This window comes from Sciurus vulgaris (assembly GCF_902686455.1).
Source record: "Sciurus vulgaris genome assembly, chromosome: 3".
Classification (NCBI taxonomy): Eukaryota; Metazoa; Chordata; class Mammalia; order Rodentia; family Sciuridae; genus Sciurus; species Sciurus vulgaris.
In genome coordinates this window covers 24687911-24713999 of record NC_136463.1, presented here as the reverse complement: position 1 = coordinate 24713999, position 26089 = coordinate 24687911, and the positions used below count along the sequence as shown (strand labels likewise).

Below are 26089 nucleotides of genomic sequence, written 5' to 3'. Positions count from 1 at the left end.
GCTCTGGTGATTCCAACCAGGACTGTGTATGTGAAGTGGGCTCAAACTGTCAAGTGTTAGGCACTGTGGGGAGACAATAACCAGGGCTGTTGTCAAAAAGATTTATCTAGATTTATCTAGGGATAGAGACCCATCCCAGCTCGGGGGGGGGGGGGGGGGGGGGGGGGGGGGGGGAAGCTGTGAGCAGGGATTAAGGCCACAGGGGGTGAACAGGCTTCTCAGCATGGATGGTGACACTCCAGCTAGTACAAGAATGGAGGAGGAACGTCTCTCTTCGCGCCCCCCCCCCTCCCCTGGGCTTGAGCCCAGGGCCACTCAACCACTGAGCCACAACCCCAGCCCTTTTAAAATTTTATTTAGAAACAGGGTCCACTGAGTTGTTTAGGGCCTCGCTAAATTGCTGATGCTGGCTTTGAACTCAGGATCCTCTTTGCCTCAGGCTCTGGTGCTGGGATCACAGGCGTGCCACGTACCTGGGCGTGGAGGAGGAAGGTCTTATATGCTCTTATGGGTTCCAACTTGGTCTGGGCCTGTTGCGGATGGGTGCAGTGGCTCTGGGTGTAGTGTGGAGGGCGCTGAGGCCATCGGGCCCGGACTCCTCATCTTGACCTGTCTCCCGAAACAGGGCTCGTGGGCCCCCAAGAAGGAGCCATATGCCCGGGAGATGCTGGCGATCTCCTTCATCTCGGCGGTCAACCGCAAGCGGAAGAAGCGGCGGGAGGCGCGGGGGCTGGGCAGCAGCACCGACGACGACTCGGAGCAAGAGGCGCACAAGCCCGGGGCGCCGGCGCCAGGACCCCCGGAGCGGCCAGAGGGGCAGCTGCCCAGCGCTGCTACCCCCGAGGCCCCCGGGCGCCTCAGTCCCCCGGCGGCTCCCGAGGAGCGGCCGGCCGCCGACACACGCTCCATCGTCTCGGGCTACTCCACCCTGTCCACCATGGACCGCAGCGTGTGCTCGGGCGCCGGGGGCCGGCGGGCGGGTGCGGGGGACGAGGCGGACGACGAGCGCAGCGAGCTGAGCCACGTGGAGACGGACACGGAGGGTGGCGCCGGCCCGGGGGGTCGCTTGGCGCGCCGGCCCTCCTTCAGCTCGCACCACCTAATCCCCTGCGACACCCTTGCGCGGCGCCGCCTGTCCCGCAGCCGTCCCGACGCCGAAGGCGCGGGCGCGGGCCGAGGGGGCGCTCGCGCGCCGGAGCTGCCGGGCTCGGCCTCGTCCAGCAGCCAGGAGTCGCTGCGCCCCCCGGCGGCCGCTGCGGCGCTGGGCTCGCGGCCCTCGCGCATGGAGGCGCTGCGGCTGCGCCTTCGCGGTACGGCCGACGACATGCTGGCGGTGCGGCTACGGCGGCCGCTGTCGCCTGAGACGCGGCGGCGCCGGAGCAGCTGGCGCCGCCACACCGTGGTGGTGCAGAGCCCTCTGACCGACCTCAACTTCAACGAATGGAAGGAGCTGGGCGGAGGTGGGGGGCCGGAGCCCGCGGGCGTGCGGGCACACAGTGACAACAAGGACTCCGGCCTCAGCAGCCTAGAGTCCACCAAGGCGCGGGCCTCATCGTCCGCCGCTTCGCTGCCACCGGGAGACCTGGGGGCCCTGCAGAACCAGCCCCCACGCCGCCCGGCCGCCTCCCGCCTCCATCAGTGTCTGTGACACCCTCTTCCCTGTCACTCGGACTCCACTCTTCCCCAGCACCCCTCTGGGGTCTCCGCTGGCTTGCACTCACTCTTCCGTAGCCCCCGGGTGCCGCCCCCGGGGCTGCAGGGCGCGCTGATTGGTGTGCTGAACTGGTAAGGGGTGGCGGAGGAGAAGCCCAGGCTGGACTGGAGGGCGCTACTGCCAGCAGAGCCGCATCGAGGTAACGAGAGGGAGGGAGGAGAGAGGGACTGCGGAGGCCGGTGCTCCCTGAAAACGTGACTCGAGTCTGCCCTTCTAGCCTTGCTATGGCTGCACTTAGAGACCCTTGATGACCATGGGGTGTGGATTTAGTCCGAAACCCCCAAGTTTCAGACTAAAGGAAAGATAGTGGGTGATACTGGCTTTTTGCTTCTTTCCTCTGTCCCTCCCCGCGGTTAGCTCATAGCTAAGGGGGGTGTGTATGTATGTCTGAGGAGAGGAGAGGGGCGCCCCTGGGGGAAAGGGGTGTGTGTGTGTGTGTGTGTGTTGTCACTGTCGAAAGGTGTTTCCAGTAGCAACTTCTGCCCTCACCCCCACCTGTCCTCCCACCTGCCCCCCGGGTCCCTGCCTTTGGTGCACACAGGGATCCTACCCCTGCTTCTCACAGCCAGAGAAGGGGTTGGGGCCATTTCACAGAGACGGGACTGAAGCCTTCACCAGGGTCACACCCCACACACCCCCTTTTGTCAACCTCTTAAGTTACCCTCCTAAGCTCTTTGACCATGGGGAACTCCCTGTTGCCCAGTTTGGGCAGGGTCCTGGGTCCCCTGCTGGTACCTCCCTCCTTTTTGTTCTTCCAGCGGAGCCTCTTCCACTGCTCAGGCACGCAGACCCCCACTTTCTCTTAAGGAGGGGAATATTCAAGAACAGCCCTGGTGTCCATTTCTCTCACACACTGATTTTTGTTGGGCTGTTCCTGCAGGATGGGCGGGACCCGGCCCCCACTTGCCCCTTCACATTGTAAATAAACCTGGGATCACCAGGCCCCCTACACCCTCACTCATTCCAGGGAAGCCCAGGTGGGGTCGTGAACCCTTCTGCCACGTCTGTCAGTCCTCTTGTTTTATGCAAAGATTTGCTGTAAAGTAGATTCTCTCTCCTCCTTCTCCCAGCCTTTTATTGTAAATATTGTCTCTAAATGTGTAACATATTATAAAGAATTTATAAGGATTTTTAAAGATGTTTTGCTCATTTAAAAAAGTGTTGTAACAGTGTTGGATAAAGCCCTCCCCCACCTCCGCATGGGTCCTTTCACTGTGTCCTTGACACACTTCTCTAAGCAACAACTAAGATTTCCTGCTTCTGAAAAGTCCTGTCTTAAAAGTACAGTCTATATCTTGGAAATAAATGGCCTTCCTTGAGGCACAAGTCAGCAGTGTCACTTGTTTTGGAGGGAGGAGTGGGACAGAGCAGGGCTGTGGTGGGGGACAAGTGAGGTACTGTGGAGGGAAGGGGTGGACCAGGTGGTGGCAAGGTGGAGGCAAACCTATTTCTCCTGGTGGCTTTTTTTTTAAGTGTCCAGGGAGGCTGGCGTGAGCAGTGACACAGCCGCAGATGCAAGTTGGAGGGGCAGCAGTGGCCCTCAGTGCTGCCTGGACCTTCAAAATGGTCGCAGGTGTCATCATAGGCACTCCAGGCCCAGATAATGCTGTGAAAGGACTATGGGGCTTGCCCGCCTGTTGTCCAAGTCACATGTATAAGCTTATAACATGGGGTGGGCTTCCTTCTGTAATGGCTCTCTAGTTGCCCTGCCATTTCCAGGCTGCCTCTGATGAGCCTGGAAGCATCTATAGGAAGAGCAAGAGAGAGAATCTAGACAGGAGCCCTGGAGCTGGAAGAAGCTCAATTGCTGAATCCCCTGACCCCTGCAGAGCTAAGAGCTAGTGTTTTTGCAGGTATAGCCTCCCAGGGTTTTAATGGTCACGGGCAAATCAATCACCCAACACTCTTTTGAGCTCAGCACTGTTGTTATCTCCATTTTACATGTGAGAAAACTAAGGCGCAGAGCAGCAATGTAACTTGCCCAAGATCACTCTGCAAGTAAGTGGTGGATAAGTCTCAAGTCGAGGCAGAGGACACTGGGATGGTGTTACCTCCCACTGGGTCAGTGTCTACAGACTGGTAGGCTTTGAATGAGAAGAGTTCAAAACCTTGTTCTCTGTCTTTTGAAAATAAAGGAGAGCTGGGCGTGGTGGCACGTGCTGAAATCCCAGCAGTTCAGGAGGCTGAGGCAGGAGAATCATGGCTGAGGCAGGAGAATCACAAGTTCGAACCCAGCCTCAGCAAAAGCAAGGTGCTAAGCAACTCAGTGAGGAGACCCTGTCTCTAAATAAAATACAAAATAGGGCTGGGGATGTAGCTCAGTGGTTCAGTACCCCTGAGTTCAATCCCTGGTACCCCCAAAATAAAAAATAAATAAATAAATAAAGGAAAAATAAAGACATCTCTTGAGTTCAATCTCTAATACCAATAAATAAATAAAAATTTTAAAGTAAAAATAAATGAAAAATGAGCAAAAGATTTAAAAAGACATGTCTTGGGGCTGGGGAGATAGCTCAGTCGGTAGAGGGCTTGCCTTGTAAGCACAAGGCCCTGGGTTCAATCTCCAGCACCACAAAAAAAACAAAACAAAACAAAAAACATGTCTTAAGATACACAAATGACCAGTAAATGCATGAAAAGATGCGCAACATCATTCCTCATCAGGGAAATGAAAATCAAAGTCACAATGAGCTGTAATGTCACACATTAAAGATGCCTGAAGTGGAAAAGACAGACAATAACAAGTTTTGACAAGGATGTAGAGAAATTAGAACTCACAGGCATGCCCTACACAAAGTAGGGCAGCAGCTTTGGAAAACGGTTTGGCGGGTCCTCAAAATGTGAACTAATGGGGGCTGGGGATATAGCACAGTGGGTAGAGTGCTTGCCTCACAAGCACAAGGCCCTGGGTTCAATTCCCAGCACCGAAAAAAAAAAAAAATGTGAACTAAGAGGTACTATAAACCCAATAATTCTACTCCTAGGTACATACCCAAGAGAACTGAAGCATGTCCACACACACACAAAAGATACTTGTACATGAACATATATTAGCAACCTAAATGTCCATCAACTTCTTAACATATAAGAACAACATGGAAATCCATACAATGAAACATTATTTAGCTGTAAAAAGAACGAAGTACAAGCCTAGCAAAGCAGCGCATGCCTGTAGTCCCAGCAACTTAGGAGGCTGCAGCAGGAGGATGGAAAGTTCAAGGGCAGCCTCAACAACTGAGCAAGGCCCTTGCTTAGTGAGACCCTGTCTCAAAATAAAAAATAAAAAAGGACTGGGGATGTGATTCAGCGATTGAGCACCCCTGGGTTCAATCCTTGGTACTAAAAATAAATAAATACATAAGGCATGAAATACTGATGCATGCTATAACATTTGAAAACATGCCAGAAAGAAGCCCGTCTCAGGAGTCAGGCACCGTGGTGCATGTCTGAAATCCCAGCAACCCAGGAGGCTGAAGCAGGATTACAAATTGAAAGCCAGCCTGGGCAACTTAGGGAGACCCTGTCTCAAAATAAAAACTAAAACGGGATGGATGAGGATGTGGCTCAGCGGTACAGCACTGCCCCCCCGGGTTCAATCCCCAGTACCAAAAAAGAAAGAAGTGAGTCACAAAAGACCATATGTTGTATAATTCCATTTGTGGAAGTGTCTGCAGTGCAACTCCATAGAGAGAAAGTAGATGAGCAATTACCTGGGGCTGGGGTTGGGGACCCGGAGGTGGCAGAGAGGAAGGAGTTGGAATGAGAAATAATTGTTAAGGGTCAGAGTTTCTTTCTGGAATGTTGAAACTGTTCTAGAATTAAATTATAATGATGCACATATCTGAGAGCATACTCAAAGCCACTGAACTGCTTTAAATGGGTGAACTTTATGGTATATAAACTATAACTCAATAAAGCCACTAAAGACCAACAGACAAACCACGGACTGTACTCTAAAACCAGTTCTGCCTGTTCATTGACGTTCCATGCTTCAGGAGGACATTTTTGGGGAAAAAATTCCAAATCTACTTGGGTTCAAGTAAAGAAATAGGGCAGAAACCTACAGAGGAACCATAACTATCAACCAGAGCCAAAGCAGGGTCAGGGCATTTTGATCAGATTTCTGGGATGGTGACCAGGATTATGGGATGGGGGCCTCCTGCCAGGTCTATTGTTTTAAGTGACATCAATCTGTCAACATCAGTGAACTTCAAGAACCTGTTACCAGTTAAGGGGCACAGAGGCCGCAGGCCCAAGGTTTCCGCCCTGTGGATAGAGCTCAGTCACTCTGCGAGCTCAGGGATAGCTTACGCCACTCAACTATGAAAGAGGGAGAGAACAGCCTGGGTGTGGTAACCACACCTGTAGTCCCAGCTGCTCAGGAGGCTGAGGAAGGACAATTGCTTGAGCCCAGGAGTTTGAGGCCAGCCTGGGCGACATAGTAAGACTTTGTCTCTTAAAAATAATAATAAAAAACAGGAAGAAGACGCTGGGGGTGGGGGGTCCCAGGGGAGATGTACAGAGGATGAGGGCCTCCCCAGGCTCCTGTTTGGGCCCTGCCCGTTAGAACCTGAGCTCTGAGGCCAAGCTGATCTTGCTCTAGCTCTTGCTTTGCTTGGCCTTCTCCACCAATAAAATGGGGGTAAGGCTATCTCCTGCCTCAGCCATTAGAGTCAACGAGCACTCCTCATTTTGTAGCTACAACTGACCCTCTCTCTTCCCTTTCTCGGCCCCTGGGTTGTTAGCTACACGGTGGCTCTGTGCTCATTCCTGCTCCTCCTCCCCACTGCTGTGGCCAGAGGTAACTTCCGAAGTAATGGACACTTCCTTACTTAAAATCCTCCAACTGCTTCCCGTGACTCCGAGATGAGATCCACCTGCCTTACCCCAGCCGACGCCCAAACCTGATGGGGCTTCTACCCACCGCCGGCCTCCCCCGCCTCCCCTGCTTGGGTTTGTTCATTTCCTTCAACCCTATTACTCCCCACTCTGGGCCTCCAGCCTGGGACAGACCCTCTGCTACCAGCTCCTGCCAAGTCGCTCCTCATTCTTAAGGTCTCCACCCAAGATGTGACCTCAGGGCCTGGTCATCCTGAGGAGGTAGCCATCACTCATGCCACAGTTGTCACAGACCTGTCCCTTACAGGCCACTGCTTACCACCTGCCACAATTTACTCAAATGTGTTGCTGCTTTCTGGCTGGCTCCCCTGAAAGACCCTGCAGTCCCCAGGAGCACAGAGTTCACTGACAAGGAACATCTGAAGGCTGAGTGAAGTATCTGGCCTAATCCTACTGTGCAAATGGTTCCATTTGTTCTGTGATCTTGAACTGTCCGTGAATGGGGTGCTGATGTAGGGAGATAAAGGAGGAGGGTATTGGCGACTCTCCTAGTTTTCTGGGAATAGGATAGAGAAAGAAGGCAGGATCTGCTGGCATGCTGAAGGACACAGAGATGAACTCTGGGTGGTTGGAGGTTGATTGGGCGACTGTCTGTGGAGCCACTGGGGGCCTTGACAGGAGGGGTCTCATGCAGTGGGCATTAGCAGCAGACAGCAGATTCCCAACCTCTGGCTCTAAGGGGGACTTTAGGAAAAGAAAAGGCACTGGGGCTTCAGGGACGGCTGGGAGCTCATGATTGTAGGACATTGTCATTACCTTATGAGACAAGTCACGTCTTTTTTTTGTGGGAAGAGGTAGGTAGAAGACATCCAATAGTGCCAGGCTTCAGCCAAGCCAGACAACATCTGGAAGGGCAGCCTTAAGGACACTTAGAATATACTAGAACATTGGTGCAACCTCCGGAATCCCAGGAACACCTGAAAACCCCAAGCAGGCCAAATAGCCCATGCGTGTGCACTGTTGGTAATCAGCACATTTCGTTTCGTTGGGGGTGTCTGCTTATGCATGTGGAGATGGGGAGGGAAGGTGCATGTGTTCATGTTTCAGGTTCAGAAGACTGAAAGCTGCTGCTTTGGAAAAGATGGGGGACACCAGAAAGGGTCAACCCACCAGAGGGTGGGAGGCTGAAACCCACCCAGGGGTAATTCAATCCTGCTTGGTTTTGGGGGGAAAGCATTAGCTATGGGAACAGGCGGAGCTGGATTTAAATTCCGAATCTACTTCTTCCTAGTTGTGTGACTCTGGCAAGATGCCCAACATCTCTGAGTGACGGCTCTGCCACTGGAACACAGGGAGCACTCAGAGCTACCTCCCTGGTGGTTGAGAGAATTAGGTGGGGCACCTCTTGGATTGCTGAGCGAGGAACTGGCCCCTAAATTCGTGAGGTCCCTCTTCAGCATCTGGGACAGTATTGGTTCTTGTGGCCCTTGGGGCAGTGCCAGCCCCACGGCCCCTCATCCTTCCTGCCCTGCCTGCCACCCTGTGAGGGCTCTGGCCATCCAGGATTCCTACCCTCTTCCCGTCCATCCCACCTCCTTCCAGACCCTAAGGGTGAAGGTGAGAAATAATGAGGCAGCAGTCAATGGGCAGGAGATCCAGGAGAGGAAAAAAATAAGTTTTATTAAAGCCCCAAACACTTGGCTAGAAAAACCAAAAAAGAAGAGCAGGGAGGTGGGGAGAAGAAAAAAGGACATTAAAAAAGAGACAGAAAACACAGCAACCCTTTTCCATTTAGAAATTGTCAAGTTACACCGACAGAGGTCACAGAATATCCACAGAAGCCATCACTGCTACACCAACACGGGCCCTAGGGGGGAATGGGCAGGTGCGGAGCTGGGGCTGGCCCCGGGGGGCCCCGCCTGGGACCCCGCTCAGACCCTCAGCCCTGAGGCTCTTGGGGAAACATCATATTGTGGAAAGGGCAGGAGAGAAACGCCCCCATGCGAGTAACACAGCACAGTGGGCAGGGGCGGGGACCAGGTACAGGGGTCCCCCGGACATCTTGGTTTCTCTTGGTCAAGCACACACTGATGGACAGAGCAGCAAGGCGCATGCAGCTGGGGGGTGTTGGCGTGCTGCGGGTGTTGAGGGGCCAGTGGGGACGGAGGACTCAGGAAGGGAGCCAGGGCGAGTGATGCAGGGATGAGGGGACACACACGTGTCTCTCTTGTACACACACAGGTACTCCCACACTCCTGGGTCTGCACCAGCACACACGTGCACACATACGCACCCACAGACTCAGGTCACATGCACCCCCGCGTACACAACTCTGTCCATATGTGGCCTCTCGCAGCCAGGCATGTGTGCACACACATGACACACACGAGTGCACGCGCAAAGCTCCTCTCACACTAACGTGCAGATAGTCATTACCTGCACCTGCGCGCGCACGCTTCCCCACATACACATGCTAGGCCATGCCTGTGCATGCACGTCCCATGCATCTGCACATATGGGTAAGTGAGCTTGTGCTGGCACGCACGCGGGCACACAAACACGGAGGCTACACATAATCCCAAGGGAGTGCCTCCCAGCCCATAAATATGCAGGAACCAAAGTGAAGAAAGATGAAAATCCCACTGGGCTTTACTGGAACAGGTGGGGTGGGACACAGCTCCCTCCATCTGCCCCTGCATGGATGGACACTTCCCCATCTCCCCCTCCCCCACAAAGGGACATTCAACTCAGGACAATGACGGTGGGGCACACACTCAGGTCACAGGGCTGAGGCGGGTGTGGGGACAAGCGAAGAATAGCAAGCAAAGAGTAATGGAGTGGAGGGAGGAGGGGGCACCACTCCCCCCTCCCCTCCCAAGTCAGGGGGTCTCTGTACAGCCAAATCAAACCGGACCGCGTCACTGGACCACAGAAGCCAGGCCAATGTGCCCACCCCACCCCCCTCCCCCGCCAAAACAGCGGCCAGGGAGAGAGGGCCGTGGTTTTCTTTTCTTTTTTTTTTTTTTAATATTTATATATATTTATATTACGTATATTATATATATATAATATGTAAATATATTTTTAAAACAATATAAAATGTTAAGACACTTCACTTAAATGTAAAGAGTTGCCTGCAATTAAAAGTAATTGCATCATTTATGAGGTCCTTTTTTTCCCCTATTTTTTATGTTTTTTTTTTTTTTTTTTTTTTTTTTTTTTCCCAGGAGGGATATTTTTTTCCTCTTCTTTGTTATTTTTCAAAAAGGCTTACTTGCCTTGGTACAAAAATGATCCAAAGCTAGAAAACAAGGATGAACCAACAAAAACAAACAGAGAAAAAAAAAAAATGAAGAAACACAACCCAGTTTCCCCTCCCGCCCCAAACCCTCAGCAGCTCCCCTGCACCCCCAGCGCTGACCTTCCCCTGCCAGGCCCCAGGTTCTTGGGGTCTGTTCCCTCCAGCGGCTCCTTCTTTCTGTGCTTACTGGGGACGAATCCCGATGCCCCCTCCCTGTGCTTACTCCACTTTGTGCTCCAGATCAGAACCCTGTGCCCGGGAGCCGACTCCATCCTCCTCCCCAGTCTTCTGCCCCACCCTTTCTGTACACCCTGGGGGGCCAGGACTCAGAACCCAAATCATCAGCCTCTCCTTCCTCTCTCCAGGGCCTGGCCAAAAGCCAGTCTTTGCTGCCCAAGGCCTCTGCGGGTCAGGGCTTTCACAGGCCGGGACACTGGCTGGCTGCTCAGGACTCGGGGACCCTCAAACATCTCACCAGTGGTCACCAGATCCCCACGGAGAAACTATAACTCATGCCTTCCCTGAAAACCCTCAAATCACAAAGAGCAGGGTTGAAGGTCAGATCATCCCACTTGTGGGGTCAGAGCTGTCCTCACTGCCCCCCACCAATCCCTTCTCTATTCTCCCCATCTCCCTCACAACCAGACCCTTCCCGCCCTCCGGGCCTTCATTTCTAGGCCCTTCAATCTTGCCCACCCCAACCCCATTAAATAAGTTAATGGCATTTAAAGTGCTAAATTAGGAAACTAAAAGTACCAAATGCCCCTCCCGGGGGCTGCCCTCTCCCAAGGCCGAGCCCCAGTGGCAGGCCTCCCTCCGCCCAGCCTCCACAGCAGCGTCTGAGAGCTTCCCTCCCCCACTAGCACAGGCCAGCCAGCCCTTGCCAAGTGGGGTGCTGCGCCCCAGGAAGACAGCTCCTCCCCGACTGCTGCCTTGGTCTCCTGGCCTCACACCCTGCCTCAGGCCTCTTAGACTTGGGCCTCCTCTCTGGCTGGTCCTGTCCGTCTTGCCTCCAGGCCTACTGGGGGTGAGAGGCAGCGGGCGGAGTAGCAGCAATGTCCAGTCTCCTGGAGGCTGGACAGGGAGTGGGGCCTCTCCAGGGCTAGGGCCTCCCTCGTCCCATCGTCCCATCGTCCCATCGTCCAGCCTGATGCAGGGGTTGGTCCAATGTCCACAGGTTCCTCCAGGCAGGTTCGGAGGAAGGGGAGAGGGACCTCTCGCCGCTCCAAGTCTCCGTGGCTCAGAGTTTGTTTGGAGTGTTCTTGGGAAGTTAGGGGGAAGGAGGGGAGGGAGGCAGGGAGCAGGAACTTCAGGATGGACTTGGGAGGACGAGTGGCGAAAGAGAAAAGGGAGAGAAGATGACAGGAAGTGGGCCCAGGACAGGCCATCTGGGAACAGGAAGTCAAAGGGAGGTGGTGTGTTTGGTTTTTAATTGTACTCTTCTGTTTGCTTAAAAAGAAAAAAGACAATTAAAAGTGGATCATTTAAAAAACCAAAAACACCAGCTGAGGGATGAGGACAGAGATCTGAGGAGGGCCATGCCCATGACAACCCTTCCCAGGGTCTGGAGAACAGGGTGGTGGTGGGGGATGAAGGGAAGAAGAGTAGGGAGACATGGCGGGAGTGAGGGAGGGGACAGGCTGGGGTGGAGGTGTGAGGGGCTTCTAGAAGGAGATGGAAGAATTCCTTGCCCCAAAGGAAGTCAATACAGGGATGGAGGTTCTGGAAGCCGAGGGCTTTTCTGAGACTGGGCTTGAGGTCTCATTCGACCCGCTCATCTCTTTAGATGGTTTAGTGGCCTGGAACAAAAACAGGGGTCAGGGGTCAGAGAGAGCAAAGGAGAGCCTTCATGCTGGCCCCCAGCTGAATTTTTGAAAAAAATGGAAAACCTCCACAAATCCAAGAGAAAATGAACTGTAAAAGCAAGAAACCAGAGGGGCATCTGGAGAGAGCAGTAGCCTGAACTGAGTGGCAGGGGGAGGGCTCTGCAGGGGCAGAAAGGAGGTGGGGTGGGGGAGGGGCAGGGGTTGGAACAAAGGGCCCAGAAACCAGAGTGGGGTCCGTCCATGGTTACTGATAGGAAAGAGAGAAGGCAGAAGAGAGACACCAGAGAAGCACAAGAGAGACCGAGCCCGGGATAGGCAAAGGGGAGAAGTGGGGAGGGGAGGGTTGGGGGAGGGGAGGAAGAAGAAGTGAAACGTTAGCCGTGACAGGGGTGCATGCCCTCCAGATTGGGAGGCAGAGGGGGTCAGCAGCCCAGCCCAGCATTCAGAGACCCCCTTGCACCTCAGCAAGAGGTAGATCCTAAGCAGAAGGACCTTGGAGGAAACAGGAGTGAGCTTGTTCTCCCCGGGCACAAAGAGCCCCTGCCTGGGACTCAGGAAGGGGAACTTGCTGCGCATACCCAGCCTCCCTCCCAGCACTGGAAGCCCCACCCTCCGCTGCAAGTGCAGAGGCAAAGGGCCAGCACCATGGGCAGAGCTGCTGCTGGCCCTCCTCCCACCTCCCAGAGAATCTCCATCTATGCTGGTCCTGGAGGCTTGTCCCCCAAAGCTATGGTCTCCATGGTGTGGTTCAAGAGCCATCTGCATCATCTCGAGGGCATGAGTCACACATGCAGATTCCTGGGTCCCCCTCCAGAATGTCTCTTTTTTTTTTTTTTTTTGGCTGGGGGTACTGGGGATTGAACCCAGGGGCGCTCAACCACTGAGCCACATCCCCAGCCCTATTTTGGATTTTCTTTAGAGACAGGGTCTCACTGAGTTGTTTAGGGTCCGGCTAAGTAGCTGAGGTTGGTTTTTTGAATTCGTGGTCTTCCTGCCTCAGCCTTCTGGGATTACAGGCGGGCACCACTGTGCCCAGCCAGAATATGTTTCTGATGTGGGTTTGGGAATGTGCATGTTAAGCAGATGCCCTGATGTTTAATTCTGGAATCTTGTGGGTTAGACAACACAGACCAGACTTTCTCCCTGTAACTGCAGCCGCTGTCCAGTCTGAACTTGCTTAGCTACTAACAAAATGACTGAACAGATAAGACTGCAAACAAAGTCCTGTGGCTTCTAACCAGAGACCTTCCTGAGTTTACATCTGGGCAGGGTCACTCCATTTCCCAAGGACCTATGTTGTCCCCAGATGCCAGGTAGGCTTTCCCAGGTGCTTTGCAGCCAGCAGGGATACAGGAGGCCTTGTCTTCCCGGCTGCCAGGGAACCACCCTGTTGCTGATGATCACCTTTTGTTCTTCCACAGGCACAGAAATGGCCCCGGCTAACAATTCATCCAGGCTTTTATTACACTGCGGTTCGCAGCTTCCTTTTCCTCTTTATGAAAGTCGAGGCCAAAGTGCGCGTTTTCCTGCCCACTCCTCTTCACTGTGGTTGCTCACCCATTCCTCAAAGGTTCTGCAGCCACAGGATCGCTGGATTCATGCATCCTTTGCCCACTGCCAGAGACAAGCACGGCCCTACAGGGCTCCAGAATCTGGACCCAGACACTCATTTAAAGGCAACCAGAGGCTCTCTTACCATTTGTCACTTACCCCCTCCCCCACCCAGCTCTAGCCTTCCCCATTTAAATTTCTTTCTTGCAAAGCAGGATGTGAGGAGAGCTTGTCTGCTTCCTCCCTGGAGTCTCTTCACATCTCGCCATGTCCCCAAGCAAGGTGCTGGTTCCCTCCTGGCTGTCTTCTTTGTTCTGAACTGGTCTTTCTAGTTAAAAGTCTTTCTGTTCCTCGTCTATTCCAAGCTTTGGTCTTTGGCCTACTGCCTTCCACTGTGTGCTGCCACCCAGGCGACATGTCCTCTTCCCCCCAACAGCCAGTGCGAGGCCTTTAGACATGTTGTGTTCACTGGTAACTGGGCCCCTCTTCATGGCTCTATAAGCATTTGTTCTGTGAAGTCTCTGAAGGCCATTTTCCCTCCCAAGAGATTCTGGCTTCAGCACCAACCAAAATCTGTTGTAGGGAAGAGGATGTAGCAGGTCCACCTGTGCCTGGTGACTCCATCCTGTGTGGCTCAGAGTTCTCCAGTGACACAGCTGCTGCCTTTGAAGGGGCCTCACTTCAGTTTCACCTGCCAGTCCTTCCCTGAGGGTCCCGATTTTGTCCAGAGAAACAGAACTTCGTCACTTTTGTGGCAAAGCAGAAACCTAGAGGTCCGGCTTTCCACTGGAGAGGCTTGGAACTCTCTGGGCGGAGGCCTGCTCCCTGCTCTGGACTGACTCTAGCCCTCCTGCCCTCAGGCGGGATTCTCTGCAGGAGCAGATCATGCTGAGCCTGTGGATTGCCTCTTCTGGGTCATTCCAGGGACTAGCTGCCCCTTGCTCCCCCCAGGCAGGTCCTAGCTCCTGCTCTTGTCGGTCCCTGGAGTCTCAACATCCTGTCATTCCCTCCACCCTCTGGTGTGGGCACGTCCATTAAGGTCTCTCACTTGAGCCACAGAAGAGAGAATCGGTGGTCTTCAGGCTTTTTAGTCCTAACAGAAGAGGGGTTGTCCACGGCTTCAGGTCTCTACCACGCCTTGATCCTTGCACCCCAGGGAATCCGGACTCCATCTCCTCTTGGATCCTGAGCACAGCACTCGAGAGCTGTTTCCCAGTCACTTCCGCGGCTTCTCTGCATTAAAGGCACTGTCCCAAAGCACTGCCCTCTTGGAGCCCCCACCCTATTCCTGGCCTCTGTTCTCAGCACTTCTGCTTCCTCCAGCTCCTCATGGAAGGCAGGTGAGCCCTAGGCTCAGCCGCCCCTGACATGTGCACACTCCAAGCCAGGAGAGCTGCTCTTCTCCACACCTGCTCTGTGCCCCCAGGCCTGTTGTGTACATTCCTCCTGCTGTATAGAGGGGGCTTGGGTCAAGGCCGCCTCCTGAGCTGGTGGGGACCACGTGCCAGCCCTGGTGGTCCAGGCAGCCTGAGCACACCATGGTGTGAAAGGAGGGTAATGGAGCTATCATGAAGAGCCCTGGCTGGGCCACACTGGTGGGGATTCTGGGGGCCAGAGGGCACAGGTTTTCAGCAGGTGTGGGCGAGAGAGATCATCAAGTCTGCATTTTACAAAGTTGCTGCAGGTCTTAGAAAATAAGTCAGAGGTGACAGAAGTGTAGGGCAGGCAGAGAAGAGATGTCCAGAAAACAGCCAGGTGCATTGTGGGAGCTGATGGAGGGGGTGGGTGCCAAGGAAGGGTCTACCCAGCCCCACAGGTGTGAGCATGCAGGTCTACAAGGCCACACCTGAAAAGAGGTGGGGGTAGAGGGAGGAAAGAGCTCGCCTGGTCCCTGGAGACCTTACCAAGCCCTGTGGCGAGGCAGGAAGGCCCACGGGCTGAGGAGCATGGGAGGGTCGGGAATGGTGTGTGCAGCTGGCCCACAGTGCGGAACCCGGAGCAAGGAGCGCAGGGCTGGGCTCGGGGGAGTCAGGAGCAGGGGACAGCGGGTGTAGTGACAGTGGGGACTGCTGCTGAAGAGGCTGAAGCACACGTGTACAGAGGCCTGTCAGGCAATCCAGATCTGCATCCTGTTCCCCAGCCTCAGTCTCTCCACCTGCCCCAGTGGGCATAACAAGGCCCTTCCAAACAGTGGCAGGTGTGAAAGGAGACCATGTACGTGACTGACTCAAGTGAGCGCCCCATCAACATCGGCTGCTCTTCTTGGCCTAAGAGCCATTCTGGACAGAAGGGGCAGCCATCTTTGGTAGTAGCAGGAGAAAGAGCTGGGAGTGGGCCTTGTAAGGTGTGTCTGGGGACCATGAGGAAGAAGGTAAGGGGAGGTTGGGGAGAGCCAGTCTTCCTGGGGCCTTCCAAACCAGGGCCATCTCAATGCCATGTGTGGGAAGGACTTTGGGAAATCTGGCTCCAGTCCTGGCTCTGATGCTGGGGGTCACGCACCTTTGGGAACTCCCTTTCCTGCTCTGAGCTGTCCCCTCTTCTGTAAAGAAGGTGGCTGGATTTGCCCATCTCTAACCTTCCACTGCTGAGCCTAGAACCTTCTAGAACCTTCAGCATCTAGACAGAGCAAAGCCCACTCTGTCACCCAGAATGGGCCTAGCCCACAGGAGCTGTCCAGGAGATACTATACTGACCAGACTCAAATACCCGAGAGTCGGGCTGCTATCTCTATGCGCCACCTCAAGCCTGACAAAGCAATCAAGAGGCTGCAGTCACTGCAACTCCTACCACACCTCACTCTAATGGGGCCAAACTACCACCCCTGGCTCCCCCACTTCCCCACTCACACAGATCAGCAGTGAACAAGGAAACCAGGCCCAAGGTTGAAGGGCAGGTGCAAGACTGGCTTCTCCCTCAGCTGGGGTGGCCTGGGATGAGCAGGTGGGGGAGCTGAGCACAGGAGGAGGAAGCAGAAGAGGAGCAGAGGAGGGCAGGAGGTGCAGTGGCCCCTGGAGGGCTAGGCCTTACAAGGGACAAAGGATAATATGCAGACCCAGACCTGAGCATGTCTTCTCGGTCCCTGAGTAGGGGACTCCTAAAGGGGAGCGGCCCCAGGCGGAGAGCACGGGGACTGGTGCAGGAGGGGGGGATGATTCCAGGGACAGGGGCAGTTCTTGCAGAGGGTCTCCCTAGGCAGCCAGTGAGGGACTGTGGTCATGGGAACAGCGGCACAAGGCAGAAGCTGGGAGCTCAGCACTGAGGGGGTCTGGGTGGGGCGCCCGCCACGCTGCCCTCACCTGCTGCTGGGCCTGGATCCTCATGTACTCAGCCCTCTGCTTGCCGTGCTTTCCTTTGTCAGGGCTGCTTGCTTGGCCCTGGGCCGCCTTCAGCCGAGAGGCTCCCGGAGTCACCACCTTCATGGGTGGCACGCTGCCACCGCCACTCTGCAGGAAGAGAAACAGGGTTGGGGTTGGAGGGTCCTAGTGGGACCCTAGGCACTAGGTGGGGTCTCTGGGCCTCGGATCTCCTCAGAGAGGCGCTTGGGCACCTGGAGACCTCTCCCTGGTTCCATGTCCCAAGCCAGAACTCAGGCCCACTTTCTAAGCCTAGGTCTAAGGCTCCGTGCCAGAGGGACAGGACCCCCGTCTGGATCCCGACAGTTCCTGAATGAGAACTCTTGGTGGCTGGCAGCCCAGGGGCAGTTGTGTCCTCTTGGGGAGGTCACTTCTAAAGTGAGAGTCCCTAGCAACAAGCCCACTCACAAACAAAAGGGGCACACCCTGGGCCTGAAGTTGGGGGGTCACAGGGTAGGGTCCTCTAATGGCAGACAGAGCAGGACTAACAGCCCCACCCCACCCCATCCTACTGCAGTCTCCCCAGAGATGGGCAAGTCTGGCTCCCTCAAGCCTCCTCAGCTACCAGGCTACCCAGAGAGGTTCTGGGGACCCAGAGGTGCGAACAGAGAAATGACAGAGACAGAGAGTCAGAGACAGGAGTGAGGGAAGCATGGAATGGAAAAGGGGGAGAGAATTTTATTTGTTGGTTTACAGATACAGGGCAGAGGGGGAGAGGCCTCTGGTTCTTGCCAAGACTGGGAGGGCCGGGTCCCAGGCAGGCCAGCTTCCCAGCCTCCCCAGGCTCTGCCCGCAAGCCCCAGCCTGGTGGCAGGCTCCCAAGAGAGAGGTGAGATGAGAGGAGAGTGGGAGGAGGGGCTGGCGCCTGCAGGCCCCCACTCGCTGCACTCCAAGGCCCAGAGGTAGTGTGAGGGCAGCAGGGGAGGGTGGGGGTAGCAGCCACCTGGGGGCTGCGGGGCTGGGGTGAAGGGCTGCCAGGGGGCCCTGCTGCAGGGGCTGTGCCCATCTCGCTCAGGGTGGCTTCTAGTTCCCGGAGTGTCTCCTCCAGGCTATCCATTCGCTGTGGCGTGACATCCGGCACTTTGCAGCCGTGGCCAGCTGCAGGCTGCTCCCCATGGCAGGTTTGAGCGTCATGTCCAGAGTCCTTGGAGGTCTCCTTCAAGTGGGTCTCAACAGCCGAGGGCTCCTGGGTCTCATTTGGGTTTGGACCCCAAGGACAGGGGGCTCTGACTCTTCCATCCTCTGGGCTACGATGGCTTCCCATGCTCAGGCTCTTCCAAGCTGTCCCTTCCTTCTGAGGCATGGAGCTGGGCCAGGGAGTCTCCGCCCTGAGCCCAGGCAGGGCCTGTGGGCCATCCCAGGTCCTCCCATTGCCAGCCAGGGTCCGGGGTCTTGGTGTGGGGGCTGTTCTGGGACCTGGTTCCTCAAACCTGGCCTCTGATGGGGAGGGAGGGTTGGGAGCGCACTCTGTCAGGATGATCCTCGGGACGCAGAAGGTCCTGGGACCGGGGGCAGCCTGGTGGGGAGAAGGAACGTGAGGAAGAACGTGATCCTGGCAAAGCAAACCCCGAGCTGGGATGGGGGTCGACATGGTGAGCTCAGCCCCTTCCTCTCACAGGTGGGGAAACTGAGGTAGGGGAGGGTCCCAACTGAGGTTACCCAGTAAGTTAGAGGCAAAACTCTCCACCCCACCTGAAAGTTTGCTACTGTCTGGTAAAGACACCAGTTTACACGGAGGCACAGGTTCACGCTTGCGTCTTACTGCCCATGCTAAACCTGGGAGCAGGCTTCAGGGTTACTCCCGAGAGTTTACACAGCATGCAATGGGAAAGCAGTAATGGTGGGGTGTGAAAGAGTGAGTCCACGTGGACAGAGGCTTGTTAGCACAGAGCCCAGCCCATTGTGAGTGCTCCGCAAATACGAACTTAATGACGGAGACCTCTGGACCCGTGCAGGCAGAGAGCAGATGTCACTTGGCTTCTGAGAATGGGATCATCATCCTCATCTCTAGCCAGATGTTCCTGGTTAACCCCCCACCCTTTGTGAGTGCTCCCCAAGGATTTCCAGAGGGAGGGGCAGGCTAGGCTGGCTGAGTCCTCTGCCGCACGCGCACTCAGGCAAAGCTCCCTCTGGCATCTGCTTCTGTGCGAGTGCCCGCCAGGGACACAGAGAGGCCCCAGCCACCCTCCAACCTGAGCGAATCCTGGTTTAATTCTAAGTACCAGCTGGTGCCAGATGCTGTCATATATGTCCCCATCTTTAATGCTTACTATAACCTATGAAATGATTGTCACTCTCGGTCCCCTCTGTATAGATGAGGAACTGAGGGCAGGGAACAGTGCATGATCCACCCTCTGTCACTGACCCAGCTAGTTAGTGGCAGAGCCAGGATTTGAACCCAGACAGTCTCACTCCAAGTCTAGTGCTCTTTCCACTAAAAAAGCCATAGGGACCCAGATGCTGTGATCCACACCTGTAATCCCAGTGGCTCGAGAGGCTGAGGCAGGAGGATCGTGAGTTCAAAGCCAGCCTCAGCAACTTAGCAAGGTGCTAAGCAACTCAGAGAGACCTTGTCTCTAAACGAAATATAAAAAAGGGCTGGGGATGTGGCTCAGTGGTTAAGTGCCTCTGGGTTCAATTCCTAGTACCAACAAACAAACAAAAAAACAGCTGTGGGGAGACGTGTGGGGGCAGCAGGGACCTTGGCCACCCCCTCCCAAGGCAACCATCCAGCCCTGCCACCTGCTTACCTGGGAGTGGGGTGCAGCCTGGGAAGGCAAACAGGCGACCCCATGCTCGCCCAGCTCCACTGCCCGATGGCACCTCAGGATGCAGAGGGTCAGCCAGGCCTAAAAGGCCAGGGAAGGGGCCCTGCCCGTTGGGCCCCTCAAGACAGGTCTCCAAAGCCAGAAAGGAATAGGAGCTGGTACCAGGGGCACAGCCAGCCCCAGAGGTGCCCCTTCCACGCTGCTCATGCCTAGATGGCTCCTTGGACTGATCCCAGCCATCCCCTGCCCAGCAGACAGCACTGCCCATCACCTGAAGCCTGTCTGCTCCCACTACCGGACCAAAGTGCCATTAGACCCCAGTCAGTCCAGAATTCAGGGGGCACCCATCATGGAGCCCTCTGCAAGCCAGGAAGAACCATGTAAGGAAGGTGAGAGTATGTGCACAGGAGGCTTGACCCTCCCCAGAACAAAGGCCCATTTGCCCCAGTGTGGCCAGGCAGAGGGAGAGATCCCCAGACCTCCCCCACTCGCCTCCCCAGGCACAGTCCAAGGGGTGCAGACAGCAGGTCCACCTCCAAATTCCCAAGAAAGAATAAGGGGAAATAAGTTCAGCAGGACAGCAGCAAGGACTAAAGTTAGAGAGAAGGAAGAACTTCCCAATGCGGAAAGACAGAACCAGCAGCCAAGGAAAGATATGGGTTTCTTATATTCCAAGCTCCTTGACCAGGGGGCAAGATAGGACATGGGTCAGGGGAGGCTGTATGTAGGTAAGCCAACCCCCTGGAGTGTCTTGGTCCCAGTGCAAGGCATAGATTCTACTGGGAAAAGCAGAGCCCCTCCCTGGCACAAGTGGCAGAGCAGGGCTTGGGGGAAGAATCTAAGCAAGGGCTCAGGACAGTCCCATTTTGAGCTGGCCCCTTAAGTCATCTTGAGCAAGATCCAAACTCTAATCTTGGCCTAAGACAACTCTTGGGCTTTGGGTCACACCAAAACTCAGGCTGCAAACTGGAACAAATGACCCAGGCTGCCAGCACCAGCCTCAGGATGCAGCCTGTAAGAGAGTGCAGACTCAGGGGCCACCAGATACCCAGGTTGCTGGAGTCTCCAGGGAAATCCCACCCAGGGGGCCAGAGGAAAGGCTGAGTTATGTGCGTCCTTGCGTGAGGGTGGGGCAGGTCCAGGTGAGAGAAGCTGGGCAGTGGCCGAGGGACGTGCCGGCGTTGTAGCGGGGTTAGCGTGAGAGGTGAGCAGAGGCGCTGTGGAGGCACAGGCAGAGAGTTGTGAGAGTGGGGCGGCCCGTTACCTTCCATGTGGGGCCCAGGGCTGCGCCCCCGGGAGACCCCAGGTCCTGGGGGGACAGCAAGGTGGGGATCGGCTGGCGGCGGGGCGTGGGGGGAAGGGAGGACACTGAGCTTCTCTCAAACACCTGAGGAGCAGAAGGTGGGGGCAGGTTTGGAGGAGGGAGCACCAGGAAGGATAGGGGTGCTGCTAGCCAAGGATGCAGGCACCCGTGGAGAGGGCAGCTGGGGCTGGCATGAGCCCCCAGCCAGCCTCATCCCTTGGCCCCTCACCATGGCCACTGGCCGGCTCTGCCCTCCACTGTGTCTCCTCCTCCGGGGACCCCTGGTGGTCCAGGGTATCTAGGCACTGGGGTGGGAGGGATGGGGTGAAGGGCTGAGGACCCTTGAGTAGGGGGGCTTCCAACACCAGGAAAGTCTCAGTGCACACTGTCCACGGAACACCCAGGATGGGGTCTCGGTACTGAGCGAACTCAGGATATGCAGGCATCGGGGCTTCAGAGTTCGGTGGGTTTGGGGTCATGGAGTGGGTCTCAGAAACTACAATAAAAACTCACACCTGCAAGGAGGGGGTTAGGCTCCCCATTTTACATTGGCAAAGAAATGGGAGGAAAAAGGGTGGGGTGCTGGGGGCTGCCCTGGTCCTGACACCTCACCCTAGGGACAGCCTGGCAGGAAACCAGGCCTGGCTGAGGCCTCAGGGCCAGGCATGCCTCTGACCCACCTCCAGCTCGGCGATGATGCGGTCCTCATCGTCCTCATCCTTGATGGCAGAGGCCATGATGGGCGGCGTGGAGGCCGGGCGGGCCACCTCAGACACAGCCCGGCGCAGCTTCACTTGGGGCTTCTGTACCTCCAGTTCCTCAGACTCAGCCTTCTGAAAAGCCAGGGCGGGTCGAGACCAGATTCTGGCCCCTTCCAGCACCAACTCAGCTCCCAGGCCCCACTGGTTCCAGATCACCTCCCACCTACCCTGGCTCCGAATCTGCAACTTCCTCTGTCCCCTGCCAGGATGCCCCACAAGAGGCAGAGGCCTGGGTGGAATTAGGGCAAATACTTGTATCCGGGATCCCACACCAGAAGTCCAGAGTCCCACTGCCAGCCCCTCTTCCCACCCACTGCCTCTGAGAAAGGGCCCCTCCCACTCCAGAGGGTGCCTGCCGGTCCTCTTGGGCTTCCCCCTAATGCAATCTCCTGCCCGAGGGGAAGTAGTACCTTGATGAAGGCCGAGTCTTTCTTGCTGGTGACCACCACCTCTCCAGTGCGTGTGGTGGTCAGACCATGGGAGGAAGGGAAGCTCCGGCGGGGAGGGGGTGGCGGGGGTGACTTGGAGGGCTTCTCCGTGCGGTAGCGGGGCACTGTCAGCTCATCTGCAGGCAGCCAGCGGGCTGGGGTCAGGGCTGCAGCCCTGCTGCATCTGACCACAAGTGTCTGATAAACCTTGCTTCCTTCTCCTGGGAGGACCAGGAGGAGAGAAGAAAACTAGGGGGTGGGGAGAAAGGACACTGGGCCCCTCCTCTCTTTACTTCCCCCTGCCATCCAGCCCCATGCCTTGTCACTCTTCCTCTAACAGCACTCTGACCCTTTGCTACTTAAAGTATGTCCTGGGCCAGCAGCATTGGCAGCACCTGGGAGCTTGTTGGAACTGCATTCAGGACCCATCCCTGAGCTGCTTAACCAGAATCCTGGGTGATTGACAGGCACATTCAAGTTTAAGAAGCATTACTCTAGCCAGGCACAATGGCGCTTGCCTGTAATCCCAGCAACTCAGGAGGCTGAGGCAGGAGGATCTCAAGTTCAAGGTCAGCCTCAGCAATTTAGCGAGACCTGTCTCAAAACAAAAAATTAAAAGCCCTGGAGATGTAGCTCATTGGTAAAGTGCCCCTGGTTGAAGAAGCACTACTCTAGTCTCCTTCCCCTCAGCCCCTGCCACAGGCTCTGAGCCCCGCAACCCCCAGTCCAGCCCTGCCCACCAGGTTCCACCTTCCCCATTCTTCCTCCACCTGTTACCAGAACGACATGCCCAAAGATCACTCAAACCATGACACTCTCCTGCCTTTGATCTGCCAGTGGCTCCCATCACCCCAAACTAGTCCAAGCTCCCTGGTCCTGCACCAAGGAACCTGCCAATCTTTCAGCCTCTGCTCCGCTTGTTACTCCCCAGCGTGGACCCTGCGCGGACCCTGTCAGGCAACATCAAGAGTGCGCCTGCAGGCACCGGTACATGCTGTTCCCTCCTTCCTGGCATGTCCTCTCACTGGTCAGGAAGTGACTATTATGACGCGTCATACACAGAAAGCAGCTGGAACGGTTCTCACCACATAGTAACCGCTTGGTAGACGTGAATGTCAGTAGTATTCCCCTGCTAACTTCTGAACTTCTAGAAATGAAGCACCCATTTATTTCCATCTCCCCAGCACCCGGCACACAAGAGGTGCTTAATAATATGTGTTGCAGAAATGGAAGAATGAACCGAGGACAGCTGACTGCCATTTTCCCTTCAAATTTCTGCCTCTCCCCCATCTCCCAGACTGGGAGCACAGGACCCTGTGAGTATTGGTCTCGGCACCTCACTCTCAGCCCAGTCAAGAGGGGCAGGAGGATCACTGCCTGCAGTCACGGGTCCTCCCTGCCTCTCGGCAGCCCTCGGGACATGGGAAGTACTGGAGGGGAGTCCAGCTTACCCTGCCCTCTGGGTCTCACTCTCCTTCAGTGGGCTGAGGCCCCGCCGCTGAAGGCCAGTGCCCCCTCCTCTGGCAGCCCAAGCACCACGGTGCTCACTCCCCAGAACCTCCCCTGTCAACGAGAGCCCTGAGGATGGGGTTCCCCAACGCTGGGCTCCTCACCAGCCCTTCCACCCCTATACCTGAGCCTCTCCTCCCACTAGGCTCCGTTCGGGGGGCTGCCTTCTGGCCATGGGGTGCCTTGGGGGGCTTGTGGTCCGGGGTGGGGGCTGGGCCCGGGTGGGCCTTGCTGGCACAGTCCAGGTCAGGAATGGCCTTGAGTAGCTCTGCCTGCGTCTCCTCCAGCAGCCGATTGATGTCCTTGGCGCTGTACTGGGTCAGGGCTGCCCGCTTCTCTTCCCAGTCTCGCTCTGCAGCCTTGGGGTGAAGGTAGGGGCTAGTGTCAGCTCCAGTGTTAGACCCTCCAGAGCGGCTGCCCTGATCCAGGACCTCCAAGGCTCAGCCCCTTCCCCATCTACACATGCAAGGGATGGAAAGGAAGCCCCACATTGATCCAGCCCCCAGGGGACCCTCAACCTTCTCCTTGGGTGTTACATACCATCCCTGTGGATCAGGAATACTACCTTCATTACATAATATTGCATTACTACCTTCATTATATAATACCATGTTTCAGTACGTTCTATTCTATTCCATTGATCACACAGCCTACTCTTATACCAACACCATACCGCTTGGATGATTATAGCTTTATAATATGCTTTCTGTCTACCCTCATTATGCTTCTCAGATTTCCATTAGAGGACTTACCCTCCTCCCCCAAGAAAAAGGACCCACTTGCTTGGCACTTCCTACTCTAGGGTGGTGTGAGTACTTGTGGACGGATGGAGCTTGTGCCCCCACCCCCACCTGGGCCCCCGCACCTCAACAGACACAGCCTTGTCCACACTTCTTTTGCCAGAAGTATCCAGGCCTTTGGTGGGGTTGCTGCCCTTGGGGGTGAGAGGGGCTCCCTCAGCCGGCCCGCTCAGCTCATGGAGGTTCAGTGGAGGACTAGGGGGTGGCATCTCAAAGTCCAACCCCTTGTTGAAGTCGGTCTCAGCTGTCACCTTCTTGGGGGACTGACTGAGGAGGTTGTTGGGAGGTGGCCACACGCCCTCATCCACTTGCCTGGGTTGGGAGAGTTAGGAGCAGCTGTGAGGCCGGGGGTGGGGGTGGCCCCCTCCAGGAAGGGACCCAAGGAAGGCTGGGAGCGAGGAGGGCTCTGGGATTTGCAGGAGAGATGAGAGGATCTAGGGAGTGACTGCACACAGCATAGGGAAAACAGGGGTCACAGGTCAGAGGTGAGGTGCGGATCCAGTCAACACTCTGGTAAACTTTGGGGGAGTCAGGATAGGGCTTGGGCATCACTGTGGATCTAGGCCCAGGGTGTGACCCTGTGGGAAATCGGGTCAGGGAGAGGATGACCTGCGGATCTGGGCCAGTGTGTCTGTGACCCCACGGCAGCGCTTGAGGAGCCCATCCAGACGCTGTGGTTCCTCCTTCAGGAACTTCACTGCCTCCACCTCCACACGCAGCACTACCCGCATCTTGCTCTGCAGGCCTGGGAAGTGAGCTGAGGGGACAGGAAGGAGTGAGCTGGGAGGGAGGGAGCACTGAGGACCAGGAGGACAGCATGGTGGTGGTGGGAGCACAGGCCACACTGCCTGGCACAGGCTTACCCTTGAGCTCGGTCAGCGTCTCCCCAAGCTGCTTCAGCAGCAGCGCCTTCTCCTCCAGCTCAGGGCCGGGCACCAGCCGGTGATTGTGGGACACATCCCTCTGGATCTTCTCCACCGACTTCTCCAGGTCACTGCAGCCACAGAGATACCCTCTCAGCCCCTCTGGCCCCAGCCCAGCCCCCTGAAATTGAGCAGCTAGAAAGAAATTGGGCCACTAGTAAGACCAAATTAAAAGTTATTCACCAGACCACATGTCCAAGCAAAACTAGAAATGCCGTATATCAAAGAGGAGGAGACCTCCAAAGAGCTCCCACAAAGATGACCTAGAACCCCCTTAGAGGCTCTGATCTTTAGCAACATCAGCCCAAATCTCCCTTGCTGTAACTTGCAGTCTCTGGTTTTCATTCTGCCAAGGAAGCAGTAGAGACTCTCAGAGACTTTCTGAGAACTGGAGGCAGCAGCACGTCTGCCTGGGGGTCTCCTGTCTGAGGAGACACAACCACACCCATCTACCTTTAGGTAATTGATCCCAGTCACTCAGTCTCTTTCCTTGAGGCCAAAACTGCTTTAGGCTTTCAGCTGGTTTATACTAAACTCATGTCATTTGAGGCCCCACACTTTTCTAAAATGAAACTCAGAACAAGTCACCACCCCTTGTATTGAACGCTAAATGGATCCATCATCTTGAAGCTAAAATCCAAACTTCCCAATGCAGCCAAGAAGGGCATGTGGGTGGCAGTTGGAAACTTGGCTCTAGAATCAGCAAAATCCCAGATCTAATCCCAGCTCTGCCTTCCCAACAGAGAGATCTTGAGCAAGTTACCTAATATCTCTGGGCCTTGATCTTCTCATCCAAGCAATGGGGGTATCCAGCAAGAGTTCTTCCCTCATGGGCTGTTATGGGGATTAACTAATAATGGACGGGCTGGTCTCTGGGGGTTGCTTTGTTTTCCCTCCTGCTGTACTCCCCACCCCACCTGGCTTGTGTCTGTTTAGGCTGTTCAAAACTTCCCTGAGGTCCCTGTATGTACTGCCCTTTCTGATCCTTTACAATGCCTTGTCTCTGCCTAGAC

The 26089-nt window shown here is 55.6% G+C and overlaps 2 protein-coding genes across 31 annotated transcripts in view; one reads left to right on the top strand and one right to left on the bottom strand.

Annotated features, from left to right (window-relative positions):
• The window catches only part of ARHGAP23 (Rho GTPase activating protein 23), a 74538-nt gene extending 71498 nt beyond the window's left edge, over positions 1-3040 (top strand). For all 7 annotated transcript variants that reach the window (XM_079134717.1, XM_079134715.1, XM_079134714.1 and 4 more), the window contains one exon: positions 626-3040. In XM_079134717.1, the coding sequence (XP_078990843.1) occupies positions 626-1648 (1023 nt within the window). In that variant the 3' untranslated portion in view covers positions 1649-3040. The remainder of the gene's footprint in view (positions 1-625) is intronic.
• Positions 3041-8212: 5172 nt separating this feature from the next.
• SRCIN1 (SRC kinase signaling inhibitor 1) overlaps positions 8213-26089 on the bottom strand; it is a 66264-nt gene continuing 48387 nt past the window's right edge. For 13 of the 24 annotated variants that reach the window (XM_079133385.1, XM_079133368.1, XM_079133369.1 and 10 more), the window contains 8 exons: positions 25017-25147; positions 24763-24910; positions 24219-24465; positions 23478-23712; positions 21827-21981; positions 21336-21488; positions 20617-20739; positions 16534-18100 (listed from right to left, as the gene is read on the bottom strand). In XM_079133385.1, the coding sequence (XP_078989511.1) occupies positions 17132-18100; positions 20617-20739; positions 21336-21488; positions 21827-21981; positions 23478-23712; positions 24219-24465; positions 24763-24910; positions 25017-25147 (2161 nt within the window). In that variant the 3' untranslated portion in view covers positions 16534-17131. The other 11 variants (XM_079133378.1, XM_079133380.1, XM_079133379.1 and 8 more) reach the window with 8 other exon arrangements.